The sequence below is a fragment of the Pleurodeles waltl genome, chromosome 3_1, assembly GCF_031143425.1.
Source record: "Pleurodeles waltl isolate 20211129_DDA chromosome 3_1, aPleWal1.hap1.20221129, whole genome shotgun sequence".
Taxonomy (NCBI): domain Eukaryota; kingdom Metazoa; phylum Chordata; class Amphibia; order Caudata; family Salamandridae; genus Pleurodeles; species Pleurodeles waltl.
The window spans coordinates 702,444,820-702,458,699 of NC_090440.1; the positions used below are offsets into that span (position 1 = coordinate 702,444,820).

General features: G+C 44.3%; 1 protein-coding gene across 1 annotated transcript in view; it reads left to right on the forward strand.

Annotated features, from left to right (window-relative positions):
• The window catches only part of ZBTB8B (zinc finger and BTB domain containing 8B), a 37,342-nt gene that overhangs the window by 11,788 nt on the left and 11,674 nt on the right, over window positions 1-13,880 (forward strand). The window contains exon 3 of the mRNA XM_069223376.1: window positions 3,198-3,376. Coding sequence (XP_069079477.1) covers window positions 3,198-3,376 — 179 coding nt within the window. The remainder of the gene's footprint in view (window positions 1-3,197; window positions 3,377-13,880) is intronic.

A 13,880-nucleotide genomic window follows, 5' to 3' on the forward strand; every position in this document is an offset into this window, starting at 1 on the left:
ACCTTTGGATATAGCCTTCACTGCATGTTTCCTACATAGTCACTTTTAGTAAGGACCAGATTTAATGTGTTCTGTTGCTCCTCTCTCAGATATAGGTGCTTCTACAAGTGGAGTAATTTTCAGGTAGGCCCCCTTCCTTTTTAGTCTGTGTGTGTCTCTTCAGAGAGGAACAATAGGTTTCTTCACACACCTCAGCGAACAGGGATCTTAGGCCCCAGACCCAATTATGGCTCATTGTGAGGAAAGAAACATGTTGGCTGCAACAACTAAAGGGACAGTGTATGAGTCATTGTACTCAAACGCTGCCCATCCTTTGCTTTTAACCTTACCAACAGACACCACAATTAAAAGTGCGAAAGACCTTGGTGAGCTTGCAGGTAATTTAAATTCTTAACTGGATCCCTAAACTATCCAGAGTAACAACGTTTAAGTACTCCCTCTGGAAAGCCCAGACCACGAGGTTGAGTCCGCCTTGGTGGCATTGTCCTACCAGTGTGGGGATCGGTGGTCAAATGATGAAGCATGACACTGTTATGTGTGTGAGACCACCTGTTCCATAAAGGGAAGACCCCATGTGTAGGTGCTGTACTGATGGTCTTCACAAACCGTAACTTCACCCCGTTCTGTTTTTTGTGTTGTTGATACCTTCTTGAGATCATCATGCAAAGGCCCACTCACCCCTTGATTAGCTGCTTCTTAACTGAAATGGCACAAGATGTCAGCCTGGCCCTGTACTCCTGGGATGCCCGCAAACTCATCTGTGGGGTGCCTCAAGGTTAATCCCTCAAGCCAACCCTCTTCAACGCACACAGGACTTCTCTGGTCATTGTCATACACGCTCACAGCATCAAAAATCCTTTTCTACTCTGATGACATGCAACACATACTTTCCTTCTCAGACAAGACCTCCAACAAAGGAATGAGTTCACTGCCTGCATGACCGAAGTCACCAACTGGATAAAATTCATCTGTCTCAAGCTGAACACCAGCAAGACAGACGTAGTGATATTAGGCAAGAACACCTTACCATGCAATTCTACCTGGTGGCTGGCTGACTTTGGACCCACACCCAACCCCAGCACCCATGCCAGGAATCTCTGGAGCATCATTTACAGCAAACTGGACATGACTGCATGATTGAACTCCATCACACCTTCCTGGGAACATCAGAAAAACTATCGCTCATGTCCTTGTCACCAGCAAAATGGATTATGGGAACACCCTGTACGCCAGAATCGCCAAGCAACTCACCAGAAGACTAGAAACCATCCAGAACTCAGCAGCCAGACTCATCCTCAACCTCCACGGAGAACATGCAGGGATCTCCGTTGGCTTCCAGTACATAAACATGCACAGTTCAGAATCCTCACAATTTAATGTACTACACAACAGATGGGCCTTACCCACTTGAACATTTGCATTTCCTTCCATTCACCTCCTAGACACCTTCACTCTGCAGGACTCTTGCTCACACACATCTCATAGATGCACAAAAACAGATGCAGAGGCCAGGCCTCCTTATACATTGTTCCTAAAATGTAAAATGGCATCCTAAGAAACATAAGAGCCTCCTCTCTTTTCGAGTTCTGTAAGAAGCCGAAGACTTGGCTTTTCGAATAAATTGGTGGCATTTTCAATCTTCTGTTCTCCCTATCCATATCAACGATCCTAATCCTCCACCACCCACTTTCCGTATTGCAGTCCAACAGCTATTACTAATAGCACTGGAATACCACTGGGGGTCACTGTTGCGCCATATAAATACTTATATTGGGCTGCGGCAGACGGCCTATTTTCTCAGTACGGCCCTGAAAGTTTTAATCGCACCTCGACATGGGAACTAAGACTATATAGCTAAAGGGTCTCCAAGCATATCTAGAAATTTCTCTCTGTGTCTAGTCTTGCAATCGGGTTCAGAGCTTCCACTGGTAGCCATTTTATCAAATTCACCTACCATATGTTCCCACGCAGTGCTGACCCTATCAGCCCTCGCATCATGTTGACCCTTTTTGCGATGAGGGAGTAAGAGTCTGTCTCTAAAATAACTTTTGCCAGGAAACACGCTCGTTTCTGTAAAATCAATTCATGTTTCTATCACTGCGTGTCTGAAGAAAATGCCCCTTCTATTAGAGAAGGACCGAGACTGATTTCCTCATGGTTGTTCTAAAGACGATGTACTGGATTGTGGCACGCATTCCACCCATAAGCTTTTGTTCTCTTAAAATACTCGTGGTGTACCTTGCCGTGCACGCTGTTAGTGACTGACTCCCTATTCCGACATGCGTACACCTGGCACCTCCATAAGTATTCTGTATGCAGATGATGAAATTCTGAGGTGTTCACTCCGCATCGCTTCATTTGACCACAACCACCCCCTACCTGGCCCATCGTGCTCTTCCCAATAAAAGGGATCTTGAGTCGTGATTTCCTCTTACCATTGTGTTTGAATTCCAAGACCTTCTGCTAGTTTTATCGAAACACCTTTCAATAAATATATTTGTTTATAGCCGGTCTGTTGGTAACTGTTGCGAAAGGCTCAGAGGTTTGCTGAAGGTTAGAGTAACCACACGGTTCTGCAGATTAGTTTGGACTGTGTGTGTACAGAGGCAATAGCATCGCGTGTGCGTGGGTTGGCCACGTTTATCTGTTGCATCCCTTGGGAATCTGGTGTGAGCACAGGGAGACAGCCCCCCTCAGGGGTCAGGTGGGTTCTGGCCCTAGAGACTTTGCTGTGGGAGCCCCCCTGTGTATGGGCTTGGGCATAGGAAGGCAGGCCCCCATGGAGTAACTGATGAGTTATGTAGCTCTCTCTCTGGAGGTGGTTATGGCTGACCTTCTTTATATGGGTGCAGATACGTGGTTCCAGCCCTCTGAAAGCCAGGCCAGGGCTGCCTCTGAGGAATCAACTGCTTTAGCAAAACCATGTGTAGATGTATCAGCAGCAGGCGCCCTTCTGTGAATTAACTAATGAGACGTCCAAGCCAGGAACCAAGGAACCAGGGACCTAGCTGCTGGAGCGCTTTGTAATACCTGAACACAGAATAACATCTGGTTTCACCGATGAGTTAATTAAGTTATTCTTTCTGTGGGCATAGGGGGTTTCCTTAATAGGTCATGTTTTCCACATCTGTTCATTGTTTCTTATTCAGTCACCCTCCCCTTACGGTATGTTTTTCTCTCTCTTTTGTATTGTCAAGGGGAGGTTCTTGTTGTTCCCATAAAGCTGCATAAGTGCCCGTTCTGCCCGTACACTGCCAAGCAGAAGGGCATTCTGAAGCGCCACATCCGCTCCCACACCGGCGAGAGGCCCTACCCCTGCGAGACCTGCGGCAAGAGGTTCACGCGACAGGAGCACCTTCGCAGCCACGCGCTGAGTGTAAGTTTGGGGTGAGCATGCCTGTCACGGTGGGTCTGGTTAATGCACGGCAGCTGCACCGAGGGTTTGTTTTAATTGACGCAGTAACCACACCACGTGTGTCGTGCGTGGCCGCTGGCAGTGTCGGTGGTTTCAGGTGGTGTACAGCTGGGCTCATTTTTGGTAACTGAGAATGATCTCTCACTATCTCCGTTTGATCCAGAGCAAGAGAGTCAAAGGCAACAAACTTAGAAAGGAGGAGGAAGAGAAAGACATCAAAAGTCTCCTGCCATGAAATGTCGTGTTCTGCAAGTCTCGCTCCCCTGCCCTCCCTCGGAGCCCCTGACCCTCTTAGCTCATGCTTCCGGTGTCCTTACTCTCCTGGGTACTAGTGAAGCGCGTGCAACCGCTGGTCCTTCGGAGCAGCGTCTGCGTGTTTCTAAAACGTGTGCTGCTGCGCCCTCTACCCGGGCGACTGGGTTAGTAAAGTGTGGACTTCCGCAGCTGCTGTATAACTGCATTGATGTTTACCCTGCACTACGCAGTCAAGGCCGGAATGACGTAAGATTCCGCTCTCGTGCTGTCGTGTGAGGCAATCACTGCTGCCCCTGGTAAACCCATTGGGATTGAGGCTCGCGTACGTTGCTGGCGCCCATGTAAGGCCTAGTCTGAGGGAAGCTTACACTGCAGCTGCCCGTACTGTATTTGTTCTGCTGCTGGTCCTGCTGTACCAGGCACGAGAGAAGCTTGCAGCATTTTCTGCTTGTTGTCCTTCAGCTTTAATACTACCCAATCTTTCTGTAATTGTTTTTCACATTTTAAGTTTCTCATTAAAGGGTATTCATGTTAATTGACAAATGTTGAAAGGTTTATCATACAAGTGGACACCAAATCTTGTCAGGTGTGTAAAAGGTAAGGTCAGACTCTATTAGAGTTGCCACCTTCCCAAGAGAAAAATACTGGTCATTTGTTGTTGTTTTAAGACTCTGGAAGGGCCTGGTCTTGATACTTAATAGGACTTTAAACAAAATTGTATGTATTCATTTGTAACATGTCTTTTCTGCTTTCATTAGTCAGGGATCAATAACGCAGCTGTAGAGCACACTCAAAAGTGCTTTCCATTTATTTTTGCTGTTTGAAGTAGGCATAATTAAAGGCTAAAACTCCCGGCTTTAGGTGATTTTACTTATTTTTGTAGCAGCTGGGACATTAAAATACCGGGGGTGCCAGTAGAAAACCGGTCAGATGGAAACCCTAGACCCAATGCCTTTTCAAGTGTCTTCTTTTACAGGTGAGAATAATGCTGCCACATTAACAAGTTCAGTTGTGCAGCGAGAAATTAGGGCAAAGAATTTAAATGTAACATAATGCTATTCTGTCGTTAAAGCCAGGCAGAGAACTAGATCCTTCAGCAGTGGTAGCAGCTACCTGGCTCTATGAAAAGGGTACCCCAGATTAGACTTAAAAGTTGGGAGAGGGCTTATGTAACTACAGCAAACAATAATTACTGACACTCAACCTCAATAAAAAAAATTCTAGCTTACGCGTCAAGAATTTTCAATTCTATTAAGGACACGGAGGCGAGGATTATGCTATCTCCTTCTTTACTTACTCCAAACAGCAGCCAATCATTTAACAAGAAAATATAAACTACATATCCCAATAGGCATAAGTCCAGCATCACGTGGCCCAATCACCACACGTACCCTTTGTCCATAAGAGTCCTGACCCTAAACGTCACTTCCTCTTTCTTTGATAAGTCTCTTCACAACTGTCAAAAAAACAGAACTTTCAAACTGTAAACTTGGTGTGAATCGAAGTCCTCTGGGAACCAAGCTTCAAGATAGGACTGAAGAACAGGTCCGTGAACGACGTCCTCAGAATAGCAAAGATGCGACTTCAACGATTCTTCTGATCAGAACCTAAAGAAAAAACAATATATATGTGGTAATATCCCGTAGTAGTGCAGATAAAATTTACTCTTTTAATGACAGTAACAATTCTGGGTGGGTAGAAATAATGTCAATTATACAATCAAAACATAATTGCAATCATTTGATGTTAACCACATTGTTTCTTAGGGAGGGATAATCCTCGCCTCCGTGTCCTTAATAGAATTGAAAATTCTTGACGCGTAAGCTAGAATTTTTTTTATTCTATTTCAGGACCCGAGGCTCAGATTATGCTCGTTTAAAGCTGATTAATAACATCAGAAGCAACGTCTAGAACAGGTTTTTGATAGAATTTCCTAAAAGTGGATTCAGATGACCAGTCCGCCACTTTCATAATGTCCTCTAGGCGAGAACCTAGCGCATAAGTCTTGGACGCCATTGCGCCTCTTACTGAATGAGCTCCAAATATGTTAATGTCTATGCCTGCTTCATTCATTAACCATTTAACCCATCGAGACAAGGTAGCAGACGAGACCGGTTTAAAAGGTTTTTGTAGAGCTATAAGTAGCTGTCCAGATGTATTTTGTCTGAGAGTTTCTGTAACCAATTCATATTGTCTTAAGCATTGGACCACACAAAGTTTTGGGTTGTCTGAAAATACTGGGTACGATACCGACCTGCTATTAGTCTTTGTCCGTTTGGAAATGTTGAAAGTAACCCCTTCTGGGGTGTACACTCTTCCTGCTATGTCCAAGGCTTTGACATCTGATATGCGTTTACAGGAGATGAGGCATAATAGCATTGTCAATTTGGCTGAAATCTGTTTACGGGATAAAGAGCCGTTGTCTGGCCAGGCTTCCAAGAAACGAAGTACAATGTTAACATCCCACAAAACAGAGTATTTGGGGAGAGGAGGATTGGATAAGCGGATACCCCTAAGTAATTTACATACAAGCGGATGTTCACCTACCGGTTTCCCATCCAGGTAATTATGGCCAGCTGAAATGGCTGATCTGAAGTTGTTTACTGTTCTATAAGCTAGGCCTGTGCCGGCTAGTTCAGCTAGGAAATTGACAATCATTTCAATGTTAGATTCCACGGGATTGAGACCCCGTCTATCACACCAACTATTCCATCTTCGCCATGCAGATGTATATCTCTTATGGGTACCTGTTGCCCAGGCTTGCTTGATGAAAGTCGCAGCTTGCTGCGAAATTCCTGGGGAGTTCCATCTTGCCCTGAAACCTTCCAAGCCATCAATGTTAGTTTCAGTGAAACAATCATTGGATGTTGATGGTTCTCCGGGTTCAAAAGTAGATTCGGGCGAGGAGGAATGAGAAAAGGTAGGGCGCAAGTTAACTGAAGGGCAAGCGGGAACCAGGATTGCGCTCTCCAGCAAGGGGTCACTATTATAATCTCCGCTTTCTGACGTTTTATCTGAGACAGTACTCTGGGGATCATTAGGAATGGAGGAAAGGCATATCCCCGAAACTTCAACCAATCTTGGAGAAAGGCATCGGTCGCTAAAGCTAGAGGGTCTGGACGCCAGCTGAAGAAGGCTGGTATCTGAGTATTGAGACGAGATGCGAATAAATCCACTTCGCACGGGCCCCAAAACTTGGAAATCTGTTGGAAGATTATCGGGTCTAGTCTCCAGTCGCTGAAGTCTGTCAGGTATCTGGAGTTCCAATCTGCTATTGTATTCTGGTCCCCTGGGAGATATTCTGCCATGATAGTCAGGCGATGGCTGAGGCAATAGTGCCAGAATTCTTTGTCAATTTCGGCCAGTATTCTGGATTTTGTGCCCCCCAGTTTGTTGACATACCGCACTGCAGAGATGTTGTCCATTCGAAGCAGAATGCAGCAGTCCGTCCTTTGAGGGGAAAGACTCCTGATAGCAAAGGAGCCTGCTAGAAGCTCCAGGCAGTTGATATGAAGGGTCTGTTCCCAGGTCGACCAACGACCCCCAGTTACTATCGAGCCGCATCGGGCTCCCCATCCCCAACGGCTGGCATTGGACTCTATCACAATCTCTGGGTGAGAGCCGAATATTGCCCTGCCGTTCCACGCCTCCATGTGTTGGAGCCACCAATGAAGTTCTGCTTTCACTTCGTCGGTCAGGGGAATCGATTCCGAGTAGCTGAGACCCTGTTGGAGATGTCTGATTTTGAGTCTCTGGAGGGCGCGGTAGTGGAGAGGGGCCGGGAAGATTGCCTGAATCGACGAGGCCAGGAGACCTACTATTCTGGCAATGTTCCTCAGGGATACTATCTGGCTGGCTAAAGCCGTCCTCAGTTCTCTCTTGATGCCTCGAATTTTTTGAGGTGGGAGAATAAGAAGGGAGAGTTTGGAATCTATCCTGAAACCCAAGAAGTCTATTACTTGGGAAGGACTCAATAATGATTTCTGCACATTGATGAGGAAACCTAATTCCTGCAGAAGATTGATTGTCCATTCTAGATGTGTCAGGAGAGTCTGGGGATTTTGAGCCATCAGAAGGATGTCGTCGAGGTAGACTATGAGTCTGACTCCCTTGGATCTCAGGCGTTCCATCACTGGCCTCAATAGTTTCGTGAAACACCACGGGCCGATGAGAGACCGAAGGGGAGAGCATTGAACTCCAGGCAGTGTCCTTTCCAGAGGAACTGTAGGAATCTCCTGTGAGGGTGAAATATGGGAACTGACAGATAGGCGTCTTTGAGGTCGAGACGCACCATCCAATCTCCCTCTAGAAGTATGTCTCGTAACAAGTGGATACCCTCCATCTTGAAGTGTCTGTACACAATCCAGTAGTTGAATTCTTTGAGATTTAGTACTAGACGGTGACCTCCTCCCTTTTTGTCGACGACGAAAATGGGGCTTAAGAAACCTGACGGGTGCAGGGAAGAGTAACTTACCGCTCCTTTGTGTAAGAGGTCTTGTACCTCTGCGTCTATAAAAATCTGATCTGTTAGGGAAAAATACATTTGTGTTGGGGGGGAGGACTGGTGCGGGGAGCCTATGAACTCTAGATGAAAGCCAGTAACAGTCTGTAGAATCCAGGGATCTCCTGATATTCGTTTCCAGTTCTCTAGGAATAAGCCCACTCTGCCCCCAAGGCGTACTTGTGAATGAGGGATAATGCTCACCTGAATAACTGGAGTCTTGGATCGCACCCTGCTGGCCTCTGCGGGGTCCTCGTCTGTATCTGGGGCGTCCGCCTCGGTTGCGAGTGGGGTAGAAGGTGTTGTCCGATTGATCGGAGTACCAGTTGTTTCTACCTCTTGTGTAAGAATATTGGGAGCTTTGTAAAGATCCTCGGCTGGGCGTACGCCCTCCAAAACGTCCGGCCCTGGTAAAAAGGTTTCTTTTGAAGACCTTCTTAAGAGATAAGTGCGCTTTGTCTAGGGAAGAGAAGGTGGCGCAAAATTTTGCTAGATCCTTAATAAAGGATGAGCCAAAAAGGAGGCCATCGGCCGATGGACCAGCTTCGGAGGATGCCAAGTCTGTTAGTTTGGGGTCTATTCTCATAAGGATGGATTTGCGGCATTCCGACGACACCGTGCAGTTTGCGTTGCCTAGAAGGCAAAGTGACCACTGGGCCCAGCCCATCAGGACATCGGTATCCATGGGTGTATTTGTTTGTTTGGCTAGGTAGGCCATGTCTAAGATCTTTGTCAAGGGGCCTGTGACATCTAATAGTTTATCTTGGCAATAGCGCCATGATCTGTCCAGACCTTTTTTGGGGACCTTGCCAAATTTTCTCATGAAAGTGACCATGGTGGGATCAATATCAGGAGTGTCCGTCACCTTTTCATCAACATCGGGTCTGGGGCATTCAGCCTTAAGACGTGAACGGACCTCCTTGTCAAAACTTCTTCTGACATTGTCGTGGATGTACTGAGCTACTTCAGGGGATGGAGTCCAGTTGGAAGCTCTGGGGTGCATGATCTGAGTGGGGTCGAAATCTAGGGTTTTAGTTAGGGAAGTTTCTTTCCTAGGTTTTTTGCTGGGAATGGGAGGATCCGAAGCGTCAGAGTCGCTGGAATCTGAGTTGGAATCCGAGGAGGATGAGGAAGAGTCTGGGTCTTTAGCATTACTGTAGTTATGCTCGGTGGAATGCTTTTTAAATAATTTGTTAAATGCGTCAGCATGAACCCCCGAGATCGTGCTTTCCACTTCCTCTATGTTTTTGGTCTTGGTTTTGCATTTAGATTTTGATTTCTTCTCCTGAGAGGAGGATTGGTGTTCGCTATGCCAACCCTGGGATTTAGCAAAGTCAAATAATTGTCCTGAGAAGGGACCTAAAGCTTTTACCAGGGCGTCATTAACAGATTGCTGTACTCTGTTATCTAAGGCTTCAACCAGGTTTACCTCTAGTTGGTTGCCCAAATCATCAGGGTAGAACCCTGTCTCATTCTCACTCCATTGTGCCATAATGGGATTTTTTTTAAAAAGGTTTTCTATAGTATAACAGGGGGAGTGTAAGCCCCTGACAGGCAAATCAATAGCCCAAATATAGCGTGGAGGGAGCTGCCTGTAGTATTGACACACTCTAGGCAAAGCCTTATTGATTTTTACAACCCGTGTCCTTTATAGGAACCGGGCGTCAGGGAGCACAAATATCGAAATGCAGGGAGGGAAAAGGGCAGCTAACACTCCGCGCGTCCGGTGAATCGAGCCGTCTCATCTAAAGTGGTGAGATCGGCTCGAAACACGCGCGCAAAGCGCGAGCGCCACAATTGAAGAAGGACTACACGGCTCACAGCCGTGTAAACGCTCCCGCTCCCACTCCACAGGGCTAACAAAAATCGGCGATAAAAGCCGTTAAAAACAAAACAATAAAGGTGAACTATGAACGGGTCAGCGCGAGCGGAATCGCATCGCTACCCGACAGAAACTGTTAACTGTTTAAACATTAATATATATACGTCAAAACACACAGATAATAGAGAGTAATTAAAATGTCACTTATCTGCTGCGGAGAAGCAAAGAAAGAGGAAGTGATGTTTAGGGTCAGGACTCTTATGGACAAAGGGTACGGGTGGTGATTGGGCCACGTGATGGTGGACTTATGCCTATTGGGATATGTAGTTTATATTTTCTTGTTAAATGATTGGCTGCTGTTTGGAGTAAGTAAAGAAGGAGATAGCATAATCTGAGCCTCCGGTCCTGAAATAGAATTATGTCTGTCTTTACATAACGTCTCAAGATCTAGGAAACACAATATGGCACATCATTTCATAATGGTTATTTATTCTTTTTCACATCCCTTTGCAAACATTTTATTCACATATCAGTTAATTAAATATTGATTAAATAACTTATTATCAAAAACAATTCATTGTATCGTGCCCCTGTCCTCTGATTCCACTCATCCACACATTCATACTTACTAATTTCTCTAAATAAAAGAACTTCAGCAGCCCCCAGGACACAGTGTACATCATATTACTTGAATTCTTTACACACTAATGATCAATGTCTGGTAAACCTATAGAAAGAAACAGTTGATGGATGTTTTAGTGTCTGCTGTTGCCATGCGGCCACCTTCTTCAGGACGAACATCCAAAGTATTTTGCTCTCAAGACGGTTCAGGGCTGTCTCTATGTGCAACACATTGAAACCAATAATTTAAGATTATTCGTGTCGTAGATCATTAATATTAGATATTCAATTATATTAAAATGAGTCCCGAACATGGCTACAAGTGATTGCCAAAAACAAAAGTGCCAAACAGTTGTGCTACTCACTCCACACCGAAAACAAGCATGAGTTTAAACAGAACAACCAAAAAAGAAAGATTCCATACAATTCACCCATGCATTCAATAGGTGCAAGGCAGTTTTATGTACTTACTTCCAGAGCAACCATGCCAAACATCTACACGTTGTATTAATTTATAAAACTATCTGCACCTCAGTAGTTGTCATTTACACTAACAGGGCGAATTTAATGAGCCAAAGTAAAACACCCATCTGGGACAAAGAACAAATATGATTAACATTAGTTACTGGCTAGACAGGTAGAAACACATTTTCCCAGATTGCTGTTTCATTCCTTTTAGAACTTGCTGTCATCCTCAATTTGTAGGCGAAAGCCTTGCTGCTGATATAACTAGACACAATCAAATGTCTCCCACCAGTTCCTTTAGGGGTCCAGTTAGAGAGCACCTAACTTCGATAGACTGTACAGTCTATCTTACATGGAAAACAAGCAGTAATAGAGAGCATCTGTTCGGTCAGAGAGGTAGAAAACCATGCCATCAGCCTAAGTCCAAAATCACCATCACATTTAGTTACTTTCCAAAATCTAACGCCCCAATAGGAAGTGGCTCTACAAATATCTACCTCTACATAATAAACAGATACATCACTCTTGCAGATCTCTAAGCAGCCCCTTTGTTATTCATGCTGGAATTTGAAAAATGAAGTCCGTATTGCGCAGTGGCTGTCCATTTTACAGACAGTCAGTTTACCAACATATATTCGCCACGTTTCATACAGCTGCCATTGCTAAGTAGTACTACGGCTCAACTTACTAATGTATCTCTTTCCCCTTACCAGGCAATTTGTTGACCTATACTCACCAAGTAAAAATTAGGTAACAGAGCGGGATAAGTTACAATTAAGTTGAAAGACAGTAAATGTAGAACAAGTGTCTCCAACCCATCGATCACGAGCTACTAGTAGCTCGTATGCACACTTTAGGTAGCTTGTGCATTTAAGCCAGGAAAAAAAAAGAAGGGAAAATAAAGACATTTTCAAAATAGACAAAACACACCAAGGCTCGAGTTTCTTGCTCTCCTCTTTCACACTTTGCATTTCAAATGCCCACACTTCTCAGCTGCTTCTTCTTGCACTGACTGATACGAGGTCAGTTGGTCAGGGTCAGGTCATGGTGCATTGGAGTGGTGGGAGATGCTGTAACAGCCAACTACCACTTTATTTGCATGAAAAATGTTTAATTAAAATGAATTGAGCTATTCGTCCCATGTGAACAGATAGCGTCACTGTTGCTACTAAAGTTTGGGAAATATGACAGAAATAATTTGTCTGCCTACCTTGCAATCTTTGGTGTCTTGTAAATTTTATAAGTAACGTGAGATTGTGTATTTGTGAAGGATGATGCCAGCACAATCAATGGATAAAAGCATTTGAAGGGCGGGGAAGGTTTTCATTGCAGGTGAGCCAAAGCTGCCAACATTTGTTTGCTTATTTCTGACATTATCCTCCTTCTTTGAATTTGCAGACACAATTGACAGGGATTGATGTCAACGGCTTAGCTAGCAATAGTGCAGCTGGTGCAGTGACATTGAAGCCCAAAGTTACGCTTTCTTGTATATGTTTAAACTGAGCGCCAATTTACTTATTGTTTCAGTAACAGTTTTTTTGTGCTTCTTGCAAATTAGTGCTTAAATTCTACAAACAGTGCAATAGTTGGTCGGCCTTTTAGTAGCTCAGGATGTTCTCGATTGATCGGAAATAGCTCTTTGTACTCAAAAGGTTGGAGACTGCTGGTGTAGAAAATATTTAAATAAGAAGAGAAGGGCCATCAAGTTCTCTTGCACAAGGGTGAGACCCGAAGGGAGAGAACAAAATGTAGAGAACGTAGGCAACCTGGACTTGAATTTTTTTAAACCTTGCGCTTCTAACAAAGTGGCTGCCTAGACATATCAAAAAGAGTCCTATGTGTTTATACAGTACAGGTAGATATTTGCGGAGCCACTTTCTGTTGGGGAGTTAGTGTTTTGGTAATTAAATTGGAATGTGAAGTTGATTTTGGACTTAATCTGACAGACAGTATGTTTTTTACCTCTTTGAACTCACAGTCACACTCACAATTCCTACCCTTTTCGATGTAGGATGGACTCCACAGCCTATCAAGCTCAGGTACTCTTTATCTGAACCCCTTAAAGGATGTAGCCTAGAGGTTTCGATGATGACAGCAATGTCTGAAAGGAATGAAACAACAAACCGGGCAAATATGATTTCTGCCTTTATAAACGCAATCTAATGCTATTCCTTTTAGTACTTTGTCTCGGATAGGTGTTTGACTTTGACACATGAGGTACAGACTACAAGAGTGAATAAAAACTACTGGAATGTAGATCATTTAATCAATCAATACGGATTGCATACTTTTTTCGTGGTAGCTCTAGAAGTAAATAAATAGAACTGTGTTGCTCTTAATGAATGACATGGAATCTTTCCTTTTTCTGTTTGTTAAACTCACTCTTGTTTTCAGTGTGGAGGGAGCAGCACAACTTTATGGTGTTTTTGTTTTGGGAATCACTTAAGGCCAGGTTGGGGACTCGGTTTATGACAAGAATAATGCAATATTAATGAGTTATGACAAGAATAATGTTAAAATAATGGTGGCTGTGTAATGTAGATAAAGAAAGCCCTATTCAGTGAAAGTGCTTTAATTGGATGTTGGTCATGAAGAAGGTGGCCATATGGGAACATAAGCCTTCTAAGCATGTGTTGACCGCTGTTTTTTTTTTAAGGTTCACCGGACACTGACAAGCAGTGTGCGAAGAATTCAAGAAATATAATGTACACTGTGTCTTGGGGATTGTTTATGCTGATTGGGATCCATTGTTTTTATTTTGAGAAATGAGTGTGTTGAATGGGTGGAATTGGGGTTTGGGG